At 41.4% G+C, this 16,573-nt stretch overlaps 1 protein-coding gene across 5 annotated transcripts in view; it reads left to right on the top strand.

The window, feature by feature from the left end:
• Positions 1-16,573, top strand: part of SPIRE1 (spire type actin nucleation factor 1) — a 142,157-nt gene that overhangs the window by 88,931 nt on the left and 36,653 nt on the right. For all 5 annotated transcript variants that reach the window (XM_054164237.1, XM_054164236.1, XM_054164238.1 and 2 more), the window contains exon 3: positions 4,458-4,583. In XM_054164237.1, the coding sequence (XP_054020212.1) occupies positions 4,458-4,583 (126 nt within the window). The remainder of the gene's footprint in view (positions 1-4,457; positions 4,584-16,573) is intronic.

The raw sequence follows: 16,573 nt of genomic DNA, 5'->3' as shown, positions 1-16,573 counted from the left end.
CTTGCACCATGCCTGCTTCATCATGGTAAGAGGGGGAAGGAGGACTTTGTTAGGTGCCTGTCCTTTCTTATCTCAGTTATTAAAACATTCAGAATGTGATTCTTGTGGTGTGTTACAATTAACATAACTTTTCAAATGCTGTCATAAAATGAGATGTGATTTTAAATTAGTTTTTAAAGTGGATAAATATGCTGAGCTCATGCTAGAAGTTCTAGCTTGTCAGGCACTCTGAACAACATGCAAGTATAATACATTACAGTAAACCATAGAATCACAGAATGCATCATGTTGGAGGGGACCCTCAAAGGTCACTTTGTCCAACCCCCCTGCAGTTGGACATCTCCAACTAGATTAGGTTGCTCAGGACCACATCAAATTTGTTCTTGAATGTCTCTAGGGATGGGGCTTCAACCACATCCTTGGACAACCTGTTCCAGTATTTCACCACCCTCATTGTAAAGAGCTTCCTCCTTATGTCCAACCTAAATCTGCCCTGCTCCAGTTTAAAACCATTGCCCCTCATCTTGTCACCACAAGCTCTTCTAAACAGTTCTTCCTCAGCCTTCCTGTAGATCCCCTTCAGATACTGAAAAGTAGCCTTCTCCAGGCTGAACAGCCCCAACTCCTTCAGCCTGTCCTCACAGGAGAAGTGTCCCAGCCCTCTGATCATCTTCATGGTCATCCTCTGGACCCACGCCAGCAGGTCCATCTCCTTCTTGTGTTGGGGGCCCCAGAGAGAAAAAAAAAAGTAAAAAAAAAAAAACAAATCAGTCTGTCCTATTTGCATTTTCATTTTTCTGCAGACTTACTTTCCCCAGTCCATAAATGTATGCAAAGGCACTTGACTTAATGCCACCACAAAGAGTTTTTATATGTAATGCATCTTCACATAATAAAAGCTCACCCAGGGTTTGATTTTTCAGAACATGAAAGTTAGCTGCTGGCCCTCTTTTAATATCTGCAGCCTAATGTTTACAAACCAAAAGGTTAACTTTTTATGTGGTTGCTTTTGCAACTAAGTTCAGGAGCAGCCAGTTAATCTCTTTTTTGCTTGGCTTTGTGTTCAGTAATAGAATTAAGCTTATATCCATCCCCTGCTTGAACTTGCTACTGCTGCATTTCATTAAGTTTCTCAATATTTGATGCAAATTGTGTCTAATTAATATGTTTCTAAATAAAGAGGGGGGGGAAATCTCAAAACCCTGTGTGCCGTCTCTATAATAATAAGGTTTTATTCTCAGCTATGAAGACTTACAACATTTTATGACCTTTCTGAAATTGCTGTTGTTATTCATATAGTCATTGTTATTCCTGTAAGAGCTGTATTTTAGAATGAAACCCTTTTTATCTGCACTATAATTAATAACCAGAAATAGCTTACTGAAAGCATAGTAAGGCAGGTAAGAACTTGATTAGTTATTGAGAGCAAGGAACACAGAATTTATTTCTTTAACTAATCTTTTTCGTGAAGACAAAAGAAAGATTTAATAGCTTCTGTCTGTGTGGTGTGCATCATCACTGTCGCACACATTTGAGGTGCATCTGGTTTGGAGTTTCTCTCTTTACTTACAAAGGAGATAGGGAAAAAAGGAAAGAGAAACAAAAATAAAAGGGAGAGGGTGGTGAGAAGGAAAGAAAAAGGAAGAAAAAAAGGAAGGGGGAAATTTTTTTTCACTGTCAACTTTGTGCTTTTCCAGAAATAAATCTGAAGAGTGTAAGAGAATTTTAGCCATTATCATAAAGCAGTATAGAATTTGAAAGGGGGACAGATCAAGGGCAGTTCTGTGGATATGTCTGCTTTGCATTCCCTATATGGAAGGAAGGAAGGAAAATATACTCTCATGTATGTAACCCTTCTTTATATATATTCTTTTTTTACCACTAGAAGCAGAAAGGTGTAAGGGTACAAGAAGTAGAACATGATCCTGCAAGAGTCCAAATTATGCTTGTAAAAATGAATCTAAGAAATTGAGCAAATGGGACCACTGAGCTCTCTATTGTTGCACTAATTGGAGAACATAAAAGCTATCAAGGAGCCTATGGCATTAGAAAAGAACTTGGCAGTGAGACTGAGCCAATCTAAACCTGACCACCACCAAAAGATAGTGGCTCAACCCTTCCTCCCTTTACCCACTTGGGCAGCATGTTCCCCTTGCTCTGTTTTGCCTGTACCTCTATGGGTGTGTCCATGCCATGGAGGAGCACTGTCACTTGCTCTGCTTCCTGTGCGTTGTTTACTTTTGCCTGGCTGAGTATTCCTCTTGGAGTTAGGGCACAAACCCTGATGTCAGCAAAATGGCGTCAGTGTGTATGGACACCTGAAGGCCATGGCACCACACCTTGCAGTGGCAGTCTGGGTTTAAATCACACTGAAAGCGATATGCAAAAGCATCTCAAGCTGTACTTGCATTGTGGCCATTGTAACCACAGTGTTCACTGTAATAACAGGAGAGATTTAGACCAATATGCCACTAGGCTAATTAAGGGCCTTTCTAAAAAGGCTTCTGTCTCAGGCTTTAGTTCTGAGATCTGACTGTAGCCACCTACTCTCTCAGGTTTCATCTGGCTAATAGATGCATGGAATGGTTTGGGTTGGAAAGGACCTTGAAGGGTTGGATGAGACCTCATCCATTTTCAACCCCACTGCCATCGGCAGAGACACTAGATTGCTCAAGGCCTCCAGGGAGGGGGCATCCACAGCCTCCCTGGGCAACCTGTTCTAGTGTCTCATCACCCTCACTGTAAGGAGTTTCTTTCTAAAATCCAGTCTAAATTTGCCTTCCTCAAGCTTCAATCCATTCCCTCTTGTCTTACTGCTACAAGCTTTTGTAACAAGTCTCTTCCTGGCTTTCTTGTAGGCTCCTTTCAGGTGCTGGACTTCTTAGTTTTCACTCTATACCTATAAATACAACCATATACACAATAAACCAGCTATAATAAAACCGTGGTGACAAGACAGATGTTAAGGGCTTCGTTAAGTTTTTGGGTTATTTTTAACATCTACAGCAGTATGATTCATGATATGGGTGCTCTAGTTTCAGCTTTGGTGGTTTTTTTAATTTAAAACTGTTTAGGGAAAAAATTAGAGATGTAATTTTGTTCTGTCCCCTTCCAGCCAAGATGTCTCTGAAGAATACTTAATGGCCATGGTTTTAACTTAGTGGAAAAAGATACTGTAACTATTAGTGTCAATGCTGAGCTATTCTGCAGTAGTAGAAGCTGGATGTTGCTCATACCATTCAGCTTCTTTGTTGGAAATATAAAGTCTGGTTTCAATGGAATTTCTCTTGCTGAAAATGGGAGCTGCATGTTTTACTCTAAAAGCAATGCTGGACCAAATGCTTAACCATAGCTGTGAGTGATTCTTACTGATTTGAGAAGGCTTTCAGAGGTTTGCAGGCTTCAAACATCAGCTCTGTCTGTGTTTGGAAATATTCATGAATGTCTGAGGTGAAGCCTGTGCTTCCTTGACTTTTAAACTCTTTGTACTGCTTGAAATACAGAATTTCAGCGTGATGATTGCACTTCTTTCCTTGCTTCACCTTCCAGCCTTTCATAAACTGGTATGGTTGCATTACTCTTCCACATTCTTAGGGACCTAAACAAACTTGATGTTGAAGCTGGTTTAAATTAAGTATGTTTTCCAAAAATTCTATCCTGCAAGGCTGCGTTTTTTCCCCTTCACAGTTACATCATCCTTTTTTTTGTCATTGTTTTATTTGTTTGTTAAATTAAAAATATTTTGGGCATTGGAGGTGCTGGAGTATGTGCAAAGAAGGGCAACAAAGGTGGTGAAGGGTCTAGAAACTGAGTTGTGAGGAGCAGCTGAGGGAACTGGGGTTGCTTAGCCTGGAGAAAAACAAGCTGAGGGGAGACCTTCTCACTCTCTACAGCCACCTGAAAGTTGGAGCAAGGTGGGCATCAGTGTCTTCTCCCACGTAACAAGTGACCAGATGAGAGGAAATGCCTTCAAGTTGCACCAGGGGACATTTAGACTCTACATTAGGAAAAAAATTATTCACTGAAGGAGTGATTAAGCCCTGAAACAGGCTGCTCAGAGAAGTGGTGGAGTCACTGTGTCTGGAAGTGTTAAAAAAGCATGTAGATGTGTTGTTTAGGGGCATGGTTTAGTGGTGGGCTTGGCAATGATGGGTTAATGTTTGGACTCAATAATCCTGGAGGTCTTTTCCAACCTTTGTGATTCTATGAAAAGGCAATGTTTTCATTTGCAGAGGTTTCCAGGATGTGGTCAACCAATCCTTTTACTACCTATATAGAACTCCTTATAAATGACAGCAAAAGGTTTAGAAAACACACCCCAATCTCTGCCTAAACTCAAGTGGATATTTGTTCCCTAAATATTCTTTTTCATTTGCTTTCATGTCACCTCATGCTCTGCAGCAGTAGCAAAAGTGGTTGGGCATTGTTTTGATATTGCTCTTTGTTCTTCTCTCTAGCTGTGTGCTGCCCACCTGCCAACCCGGTCGGAGGCGCCGAACCACTACCAAGCAGTATGTCGGGCTCTGTTTGCTGAAACCATGGAGCTGTACACTTTCCTGGCCAAAATCAAAAGTGCAAAAGAGGTAAGCAGTCTGAGAAGGTTTTCTGCTTTTGAGCTCATTACTGTGTGAATTAGGCTTACAAAATCAGTTCTGTGCCCAGCCAGTAGTGAATGTCAAGATGCTAGGGGAAATGATCTGTAGTGTTCAGGGAGAGCAGTTCTGCAGCTAAAGGTTTTTTCTTTTGACCTTATCACCATTTACAGGTCTCTTTTTATCAATTGTGACTAGTCTATTCGGGAATAAAGCAGAAGTTTTTCTTGGAAGTGTTTCTTCTCTGGTGTTCCAGGGATGTTGTGAAGCTTCAGAGCTTTGCCTGTTGTTCCTCATCTCATTTTGTTTCCTCATCTCCTTCTCATGCCTTATCTTTGTGTGAAAATTGTCTGAGATTTCTTTTGCCTATATTTTGTCCTCAGTCAGCAGCTTCCCTTACCTTTGATGTGTGATTGGCTTCTTTGTCTGTCGCACAGCTGCACAGCAGAGCCAACTTAAAGGAAAATTTCTGCCTGTTGGTTGGTATGCTTATTTCCACTGCCTGCTTGGCTCTTCCTGATGACTGGAAGGCCATCTTCTGAACCACTGCAGTTAAATGGTCTGGCTGAAGAATAATTTGAGGTCGATTTTTAGTAAAGGTAGTTTCAGTGACCTGACCTGCAGAATAGTTCCATAAGCAACTGTATTACCCTGGTGCAGGTCTTGGTTACATTGGAAAGCTGGTCGGTGAGGGGAAGGGCAGGAGGGGAAACATGCTTCCTGAAGCTGGTTTCTTCATCAAAGCCAACTTCTCAAGTAACAACACTTCCATAACTTTAAAAAAATCCCTGAAGGATTTTCTTTTGTAAGTCAAGAGCTACAGTACCTTTGAAAAGCAGGATAAGATTTTACAGGCTGATCTAAAAATTTTGCAGCTGAAAGAGGCAGAGCTGTTCCACCCATACACACATGCTCTCACTGTTTTTCTTCCTCTGGTTCTAGGAAACAAATACAGCAAATACGAAGCAAAACAAAAAAAGAGGAGTCATTCCTTGTCAGGTTAATGAGCTGAATCAGCTCATTAAAGAGGCAGATGAGCCTCAGTGCAGCACAAGAGAGCTTTTATCCTTAAGCTGATGGTGGAATATGCAAACCAAATCAGAGACATAAGGGTCTGATGCTGTCTTTCCTTCCTGTCTGAGCAGCATACATCCAAAGAGGAGAATCCTTCAGAAATATTTTTGTGTTGCATGAGGTCAAATTCTTCCTCTATTTTTCCTCCAGTTCTACTCAAAATGAAATCAATTTTTAAACTCAAGCAGTGTCATACAAGTATAATTCTGACTGTGTCAGCATAGCTGAAGAGCCACTCATTTTCTGAAGTGCTTATGTTACGATTCATATACATCCAGTGGTAGAGAGAGCAGTCAGGATACAGTATCTCTGTGCTAAATACATCTCTTGAACCTTGACATCATTAATGTCACATCTCAGCTTTTGACAACTGCCCCTTAAAGGTCTGATACACTGAGGGACCCGTGCTAGAAACATCTCAACTAACAGCTATTGAAAAGTCTATGTTGAGGCTCAAATATATGAAAGATATTTAGAGTTCTTCTTTCTGCTCAGAAAGGAATTAATGTTCCAGTAATTCTTGACCATTTTGACCACAAGGAGCAGCAGTAAGTCATGTCTGTTAGTAAGTCATCTGTTGTCAGTGTCAAACACTGAGTTTTATCAACATTTCAAATGATTGTTAAAAGTAGTGTTTTGAATTTGCAAATTATTTAATCACCTTGTAACTGGACATGAAAACCCGACAACATCTGATCACAGCATAGAGCACACACTGAGTTAATCCCAAATGAAAGAAGCCATTTGCCTCTCAAAGGCTATTAGGGATTGATTCAAAGCACATTTAGGTCAAAGGAAGTAATCCTTGCAGATGGAATTTTGGCCCTACTGAGTTCAGTAAGACTTTTATTGCTGCACCTAACCAAGGCCAGAATCTTTATCTTTTGCTTTCATTTTACTCTGGGTCAGTCCCTCAGTGGGCATACAAAAAGTGCCCAAGAAAATAACCTCACAAGCAGCTTCTGGAATCCAAATACTTTGATTTTATGATGTGCTTGATTCTTGCTTATAGCTTTCATCCAACTGTGTTATGATTTGGAATGTATTTAATGTTGAAAATAATGCAGCAGACAAATGAAAAAAAATAAGTATGAAGCCAAGACAAAGCGAATGCTGTAAATCTTGTTACACCATTTAAAGATGACCTCTACAGTTTATACTTCAGGCAAACAGGGATCATATGCTCACAGTAAGTTTGTGCCAGTAAAAGCTGTGGTTTTGTTTATATCCTCTTCTCTCTTGAAAATACATAAATCTTAATTCTTGAGAAGCATGGTTAAATACAAGTCAAGTCAATCAGTTCCTTTTATTGTTGTCATAAAAATATTAGGGAGGGAAAGAATACTTCAATAAGGACATTTGTGGTGATTGCATTGGCAGATAACTGGGGAGGAAAAAAAAACAAAGAAATTACATAAATCAGCTCTAATTAAAAAAAAAAACCCACCGCACAACAAAACCCACCACAAACAACAAACAAGCTTATACTGTAGTATTGTGTTTGTGACAATAAAGATGCCAGGAATTTTAAACTGTCAGTTTATTTCAAAATCTGACACCTTTATTTGGAGATCCTCCTTTAGAATCCCTCACACCTAGACACAGTTAAGGATGTGAGATCAAAGTGAAAGGGGGAAAAATCCTCTAAAATAACTTTCCTATGTATAAAAATGACTTTGAAATCCATAGATTCATAGAATGGTTTTGGTTGGAAGAGATCTTAAAGATCATCTAGTTGCAATCCCCCTTCCATGAACAGGGACACCTTCTACCAGACCAGGATGCTCAGGGCCTCATCCAACATAGCCTTAAACACCTCCAGGGAGGCAGCTTCCACAACCTCCACACCCTCCCTGGGGAACCCTCACTGTAAAGATTTTCTTCCTAATATCCAATCTAAATCTGCCATTCTCAAGCTTCAGTCCATTCCCTCTCGTCCTATCACTACAAGCCCTTGTCAAAAGTCCCTTCCCATCTTTCTTGTAGGCCTCCTTCAGGTACTAGAGGGCTGCTATAAGGTCTTGGATTCCTTCTAGGACCACTGGATAGCATCTGGGCATCTGTTTCCCAGATGTATGAAGTTAATATTTTTCACTCAGTAGCTTCTTAAAGAGCTAACATTGCTGTTAGGAATAATTTTTAACTGTAGAAATTCATTTGCTGGGAGTGGACCAAATCTGATCTTCCTTATGCTGTAGCCTAGGACAGGTTTAGGAGAGAAATAACCTGTGAAAGAGGGAAAAAACCAAAATACTGCTGTAATGCTGTTTTCAATTTGGCACTTTAAAACTTGCCAGGATTTTGAAAGCTACAGGATTTCCGGACAGATAGATCAGGAGGCAGGATGGATAGGCCTGTAGAGCTGTAATGTGTTTTGTTGCTAATACGTATGCTGAGTTGTTACGTGCTCTCCAGTCTATCATGTGAGCATCACTGTCATGTAACAAATGGAGTGCAGCTTTAGAAAGGGTTTTACTGGCCTGCCTGTGGGTGAGTGCATTCATCAGAAATGATGAAGCAATGAGTGAGCTGCTCAGGTCATCTCAATAGATGTCTCATGAAATGGTTTGGGCACTTTGTCACGTACTTGATGCCGTGTGGTTTTTATTTCCAGTCTGATTCCCTTTGTATGAAAGGTCAGCAATAAAACCTACTTGCAGACAAGGAGATCCTAATTCTGGTCTTAAAGAGAATGGAATGTTTAGTGTAGTGGATGCATAGGACAGGACTCCAGGCAGAGTTGAGAAAGGTGCGACAGTACCATTGCAGTAGTGATAGAGAGAGAGAGAGATAAACAATAGTAAAAATCACATACTTCTGCGGTATAGCAGCTTCAAAGGTGGGGTTGAAGTTCAGTTAACTAATGTGATCTAACTTTGCATCTTTCTGCGAGGTGATGTGTTCCACCACGTTTACTGGGGAGATATTGCTGGCAGCATCTCTATGCTCCTCAGGCTCTGTGAAAGGTGCCCTTGCTGCAGATCCACCCTGAGTACCATCTGCTGCCACCCAGAAGTGGTCTTTTGTTGGGCCAAGACTTCCAAACTCTCTACCTTGCTGTTTAAGCATTAACAGCTGGTGACAAAAATGGAGTGCAGCTTGTTTCTCATCTCAAGCAGTGAGCTTTTAAAATTGCAGTGGCAAAACTCCACAAGAGGAGGACCTCTCCCTTTTATTTTTGTTTATGTGTCGGGAAAAATGGTCAATAAGGTGGGGAAAATGCATGTGTGTATGGTGAGGAGAAAGATCATTTGAATATCTGATAAAAATGGACCTCATGTATAACAAAAAAATTATCTTCATCAGGATCATCCAAAAGTCATAGAGATCATCTTTCCTGTCACCTAGCCATAGACAGAACTGTAGGTACAAGTAAGTGATATCCATGAGCAAATGTTCCTGATGTGAAGTACCTGAAAAGGTCACCCACATTGCTCAGAAGAGGCATTCAGGTGTCACTGAGAGACAGGGAGAGACAACATGAGCACAGGAATGCAGAAATTGCTGCTCTGAATCAGACTGGGGATCCACCTGGTCTGCCATCCACACTGGGAACCTGCTTTATTGAGGGGTTATCTGCCCTCATCCTCCTTCAGCTCCCTGTTACTGCTCAGGCTTTCCTTCTGCTGGAGTTAATGCTCCATGAGCACTTAATGGCTGAGTGAACCAGCAATGTGCCCTTGTCACAAAGAAACCTTGCAGTTTCCTGAACTGCACTGGGAGAAATAATGCTTGCAGGTTGGGGAAGGTTCTCCTACCCCTCTACTCTGTCCTGTAATGCCACATCTTGAGTATTGTGTCCAGTGTCTGGGCTCCGCAGTACAAGAGAGACATGGGCATACTGAAGAGAGTCCAGTGAGGGGTCACAAACATGAAGGGACTGGAGCATCTCTCCTGTGAAGAAAGTCTGAGCAACCCAGATCTGTTTAGCCTGGAGAAGAGAAGGCTCAGGGAGATCTCATCAATGTCTGTAAATAGCTGAAGGAAGAATGCGAAGAGGATGGAGCCAGTCTCTTTCCCTTGGTGCCCAGTGACAGAAGCAGAGGCAGTGGGCACACCCTGAAGCACAGGAGGTTCTTTCTGAATATCTGGAACACTTTTTGACTGAGAGTGACCAAGCACTGTCACAGGTTGTCCCAAGGAGGTTGTGGATTCTCCATCCTTGGAGATACTAAGAAGCCACCTGGACATGGTGCTGAGAAACTGGCTTTGAATGGCCCTGCCTAAGCAGGGAGGCTGGACCAGCTGACTGTAGAGGTCATTTCAGCCTCAACCACTGTGTGAATCTGTGAGTGATACCAGTAAATATCAACCTACAGCAGAGCTAGGCATTCATGAGTGAGTGGTGGGTAATAAACTCCACAACTGGTGGTGAAAGACACCATGTGATACAGACCAGCATCAAATACAAGAAGTGTCCATGAGGCAGACAGCTTTTAATCTGCTGCTGCAGATTTGACTCATCTTAAAAATTTTTAGACATTGATACTACACCTTAAGGCGTCAAGATTAATATTCCTTCCAAACTAATTAAGACTGTATGTTTTTATAATTGCCTTTGTCTTTGATGAGTATGGACTTTCACTGCAATCAAAAATTCACCCATAATTTCATTATCCACAGTTTGCCTTGCAATTAAGGTTTTTGGTAGAATACAGATAAAGCTCCCAATCTGGCATCTTCTTACTTTTCTTTTAAATCATGTTGTCTTTCAGTTCTGTCCTTCCTGATGTAAAGACATTCTTTCAGTCTGCCTGGATATATTTCAGTCTGATCTCTATGACAACATAAACTCACAAGTTCCAATTAAGTACAAGAGGTGTTTAGGAGGGGACTTGATGGGGTGCTTGGTGCTATGGTTTAGTTGATTAGATGGTGTTGGAAAATGGGTTGGACACGATGATCTGAAAGCCTGGTCTATTCTATTCTATTCTATTCTATTCTATTCTATTCTATTCTATTCTATTCTAAATGAGATTCTTCCTTCCTTTTTTTTCTCCTAGTTGCATGCCATGCAAAGGCTCAATTGGAAAACAAAAAAGTCATGTGCTACTTTCCATTTGATGTGCCCATACTGGTGTGTTATGATATGATAATGGAGGTAGTTAATAGGTACCTAAACAATGTTAATGGCTAACTTATTTTCAAAATACCATCATTAGCCAAGTTACTCTTGATAGCCTTGTGACTGTAAAGGCTGCTAAATACCCTGCTGCTTGAAGTTTCAGAAAGCACAGCTGGAGGAAAAAACTGATTCACCAGCTTCTCTGCTCATACCTTCACTTTTGCCTACACTTCCAAGCTTCCAGTGACTCCACTTTTCCAACTGTGCTGTCATCAGGCTTGTAGCCCCATTGTGATTTCATAGAGTCATAGAATGGTCTGGGCTGAAAGGGACCTCCAAAGGTCATCTAGTCCAACCCCCTTTGCAGTCAGCAGGGACATCCTCAGCTAGATCAGGCTGCCCAGAGCCCCATCAAGCCTCACCTTGAATATCTCCAGGGATGGGGTCCCAAACACCTCCCTGGGCAACCTGTTCCAGTGTTCCACCACCCTGATAGTAAAGAACCTGTTCCTAACATCCAATCTAAATCTGCTCTTTTCTATTTTGAAGGCATTGTCCCTTGCCCTGTCACTACAGGCCTTTGTAAAGAGTCTCTCTCCATCCTTCTTGTAGGCCCCCTTCAGGTACGGGAAGGCCGCTATTAGGCCTCCCTGGGGCCTTCTCTTCTCCAGGCTGAACAACCCCAGCTCCCTCAGCCTGCCCTCACAGCAGAAGTGCTTCAACCCCCTGATTATTTTTGTGGCCCTCCTCTGGACCTGCTCCATCAGGTCCACGTCCTTCCTATACTGAGGGCTCCAGACCTAGGTGCAGTACTCCAGGTGAGGCCTCACCAGAGCAAAGCAAAGTAATAAGGATTTGTTTGATCCTCCCAGCTAGGAGCTTTAATAAGGAAAATGTTGCTGATTTGGTTGTTGTTTTTTTTTTGTTTGGTTGTTGTTTTTTTCCTTGGGGGGCTTTTTACTGTTTGTTTTGATTTATTTTGGTTTTTTAAGGGATGCAGCCACTGTCACTCAGTAACTGTTACTGAGTAACCAAGCACTTGGTTTGGAGATTTTTCCCCCTCCATTCTTGAACAGTTCTGTTGAACAGCATGGTGACTATTACCCTTTCCAGAGCTGAGGAAAATACCTTGACCCATACTTCTCTATATGAAGAAATTTGATATTGGTTTAGAGCTTTTCAGTGACTGGTTTAACCGATCCTGTTTGAATTAAATGGGGTTTGGGTCTTTTTAGAGAACTGGAGTAATGCTGCTGGCCAAGCCCTTGGAATTTAAACCCAAGTTGGATAGCTGAATATCTAAAAGCTGTTTTTCCTCTTTGTGGAGGTTATGTTTGTTAAATTGAGCCTAGATGTGCAAGATTATTTTGTTAGTCCTGCAGATAGCAGCATAAGAATTCCTTGCATCAGCAAACAAATGATTCCAAGTAAGGAAGATAAACTGGAAACTGCTGTAGACTGTCCTACAATTGGTGAAACACAAAGGCCAGATCTGAATTCCCACAAATGCTGTCTTCATTAAAATGTTGCATTTTAGAGAGCATTTTGTGGAAGCAGGTCTTTGATGCTGTGCTGACAAGTGTCTTATATAAACTCCCCATCTGTCACCAAACCCAGGAGAGCTGTGTCTCAAATGTGGGACACACAGCAGCAAATCAAGTGCCTGCTTTTAATAGTGCAGCAAGTCTCACTTGGAGACATCTGATATTTTTATTGCTAGCTTTTGTCACAAATTGCAGGGGATTTTATAAAATGACCAAGTGCTGTAATGGTTTAAAAAAAGCTGAAGCTAGTGAAAAACATTTGCTTCCTACACATCTGCCCCTTACTTTCACGTGAACACCCAGGCTGTAATAGGTGGATCAGGACTGTGGTATGGGTCTGAGGTTCTGAGATTGTTCAGAAAAACCCTTTTAAGATGTTTCTGCTTTGTGGAATGGAAACCCATTTAGGCCATGTATTTATTCCACTGGAGTAGCTTTTTTTTTTAGGCCCTTGTCCCCAAGGTAACAACAAATGACTGCAGCCACTGAGGCTGCCTGTGGGGTTTGGATCACAGTTAAGTTCTGACAGATGCTCTCCTGTATTGTGAATGTGTTGGTTTCCATAATTTACAATGGAAACAAATGTGAAACCCGCTGATGCTGGCTGGGGATGCTGGAGGGAAGTGATAATATTTCATTTAGTCTACAAGTTTAAACATAATCATTTGTCACAGTGAATTTATTCCTTCCCAAGCTGCACCTGACAGGTCGTGGAAATTTAAAGCCACCTTCCTAAGCACTGACTGTAAGGACTGAGTGCTTGCTGATTCTTTTTCTATCCAATCCTCCACAGCTTTCTGCCTTGTGTAATGATGGAAATTCTTTCCTTCCTGCTGTTCTTGACTAAATTGAATGGTGAGCTGTGTTTAGGGGTCTGAACTAGGTGCCAGGGAGGTGAATGAACTATCCCTAGAAAGTATGGATTAGTGCTGGTTATGAAAGAAGCAGCTGGAGCAATTGGGTAGGATGAGGAAGATTAGGAGCACAGCTTTGGCAGTAGCCTATGCTTCTATCAGCTCATTTGGATCAAAAGACTTTTTGCGAGACTTCTCTGTTGGTTGGCAGGTTCTGCTCTTGCAGCTCCCCAGTGTAGCCAGCACTGCTTACACCTGCACTTTCTGGGATAGAAACTCCCCCTCCAGCTATGTTCCAGAGAAACTAATTAAATGGTTGCCTTATTTGGAAGAACTTTCAGATATTCAGGGTTTTGGTATTTTTCCTTCTTATTTTCTGCTGTTAAGAAAAACAGGTTGTAATCTTTTTAGCTTGATGGCATATTTATGTCAGTCAAAGGCATGAGCCTTTGGGCATAAACTGTACAGTAGGGAACATGATTGCTGAGATGGGTAATTGCTGCAAATCTTTTTGAACAGTTAAGTAAAGGTTAAGCAGCTGGAACATGCAAATTTTAAAAAAATTAGTATGTACCTTCCATTATGGAAAGCAGGAATGTATCTGAGAGTTGTGAACTCATTTACTGAAGTTAGCTTTTTTATTACAACTAGGAAGAGGAGAAGATATCAGAACGATTTTCTGGTTTACAGTTTATCAACAGATGTTAGTAGTTTGCAAGAAAACACACCATTTACAGTTCATAGAATCAGAGGACAGTAGGAGCTGGAAGTGATCTCTGGGGATCATACAGTCCAACCCCTGCTAAAGCAGGGTTACCCACAGCAGGTTGCCCAGGATCACAATATCCAGGTGGATTTGGAATAATCTCCCATGAAGGACTCTGCAATCTTTCTGGGAAGCCAGGACCAATCCTCCAGGCACCCTCAACAAGAAAGAAGTTTTTGTTTATGTGCAAGTGAAATTTCCTCTGTCCTAGTTTGTGCCCATTGCTGATCACCAATGAAAAGAATCTGGCCCCATCCTCTTGACTCCCAGCCTTTAATTATTGATAAGATCCCCTCTCAGTACAGGCTACACAGTCCCAGGTCTCAGAGCCTCTCTTCATCAGAGAGATGCTCCAGTCCCCTCAGCATCTGTGTAGAGTCAGCTGGACTCTCCAATTCACAGATACTGGTTTTGAAATGGTTATTGTGACTGTATGGCACAGACAAGAAGAAACCTGGGCTGAAAAATACATGTAAGTGAGGCCTTTATGCTATCCTTCTTCCCATTTTTGCCTGTTTTCCCTTGGAAAAGGCTGATTGCCTGTAAGTGTCATTGCTGGCCACAGCAACAGGCCTGATGCAAGTTTCCACAAAGACATTCTTTCCCAGTTGGGTATCCTGTGGTGATACTGCAAGTCATGCCAAAACATCCCCACATCATCCCATGATATATTTCCTTCTGTAATGCTGGTGCTTTGGGTTTTTTATAATCTTCCTGTAAATTATGTATTTTATTTTTATAGGTAATGATAGTATTTCTTCCTTAATGTGAAAGCAAGTGTGTTACTTATTTAAATAAGACAATAAATAACCCATCTGCTCTCTTTCCAAAACCTCTGTGGTGCCTGACTCACATGTGCCATCTCTGGAACCAAGCTTGATTGATACTTATACTCTGTTAAATGTGCAAGTTAAGTATTCTTCCAGTGGTGCACTTTCTTCCAGAGATGTGTAGGCAGTTTTGGAACTACTTTCAGGAAAAAAAGGAAACATTTCACAGAATACACTTAGTTTAAAGTTTTCTGGATAGCTCAGAAGCTAAACTGATATTGTTTAGTTTCTTTAAAGGAAAAGCTTGAGTGCTTAGAAGTGAGAACAAGATTTTTGATAAATGAATGTATCTGTCAGATCTCTGACCTGCTGCTTTAGTCTCATAAAATAAACAAGTAGTTAGCAGAGGATTTAACTGTCCATTTTGAATACATTAGTGAGGACTTAGTAAACAGATCAAACATTGTTAACAGATTGACATTGTTAAAGATTTCCTGGGAAAATCTCTGTACACGTGAAGTATTGAGAATTTGTTTGTACTGCTGATTCCAGATCATTTCAATACAGAAGTAATCAAAAAAAGAGATAGCATTTTGAGTATCACTGAATCACAGGCTGTTAGGGGTGGGAAGGGACCTCAAGAGATCATCCAGTCCAACCCCCCCTGCCAAAGCAGGATCACCTAGGGCAGGCCACACAGGAACACATTCAGGCTGTTTTTTAAATTCTCCGGAGAAGGAGACTCCACAACCTTTCTGGGCAGCCTCTTCCGGTGTTCTGTCACCCTCATCATAAAGAAGTTTCTCCTCATGCTGAGCTGGAACCTCCTGTGTTCTAGCTTGTACCTGTTGTTCCTTGTCTTATCACTGAGCACACCAAAAAGAGGCTAGCACCTTCATCTTGACACCCACCCGTCAGATATCTATAGACATCAGTAAGATCCCCTCTCAGCCTTCTCTTCTCCAGGCTAAACAGCCCCAGTTCTCTCCATCTCTCTTCGCAGGAGAGATGTTTAAGTACCTTAATCATCCTCATAGCTCTTTATTGGACTCTCTCCAGTAGATCCCTCTCTGTCTTGAATTGGGCAGCCCAAAACTAGATGTAGTGGTCCAGGTGTGGTCTCACCAGGACAGAGTAGAGGGGGAGGAGAACCTCCCTAGACCTACTGGACACGCTTTTCTTGATGCGCCCCGTGTAGCTGTTTATGTGTATAAGATAATTTCTGCAAAGCCTTTACAATCTTATCTGTGTGCAAGCTTGTCTCTTCTTTGGTCTCCTTTAACTTTTAATCATCTTTCTTATTCTTGTTAGTGTGAAAGCCTTTTTTTTTTTTTTTTTTTTCTGCTTTGCAGACAATCATTTCCAAATATGTGTGGTCCAATCTTGCTCTTAAATAGCAGCTTTTACCCTTGAAATATCTGTTCCTCTTCCTTACCTGATTTTATTACTTATTATTTTTACTTACCTTATTATTTACTTTATAGTCTGTAGTTGTGTTATACAGACTACTTCATTTCAATACACATGCAAGTCTGTCACAGTTCAGTGGAAAGCATTTCTAGTATTTTATTCCTTTTCACAACTAACTTTCTGGGAATTTCTTCTCCTAGAGAAATGAGCTGCCTTGAGTTCAGCCCATAACAATGATTTTGCTATGAATGGGATCCTTACCAAGTCAGTAACATTTTTCTGCATTGTAGCTTAAGAGACCTGCTATGTGGTTGGGTGTTTGGGTTTTTTTCCTGTACATAGCCCAATTTAAGGAATATTAAAATCGCTCTCTGTCACTTTTCCTCTGTCATGATGTTACATAAAAGTATTTCCTAGCCTGCCTTAGGGGGTCTGCAAGGTGCAGCCCTGCCCAGGGAGAACAGGGGAGTGCTGTTCACCCACCTCTGGTTCATCCTG

The sequence above is a fragment of the Dryobates pubescens genome, chromosome 9 (genome assembly GCF_014839835.1).
Source record: "Dryobates pubescens isolate bDryPub1 chromosome 9, bDryPub1.pri, whole genome shotgun sequence".
In the NCBI taxonomy this organism is placed as follows: domain Eukaryota; kingdom Metazoa; phylum Chordata; class Aves; order Piciformes; family Picidae; genus Dryobates; species Dryobates pubescens.
Note: the sequence above shows the minus strand (reverse complement) of the source record. Positions and strands in the feature narration are given on the sequence as shown.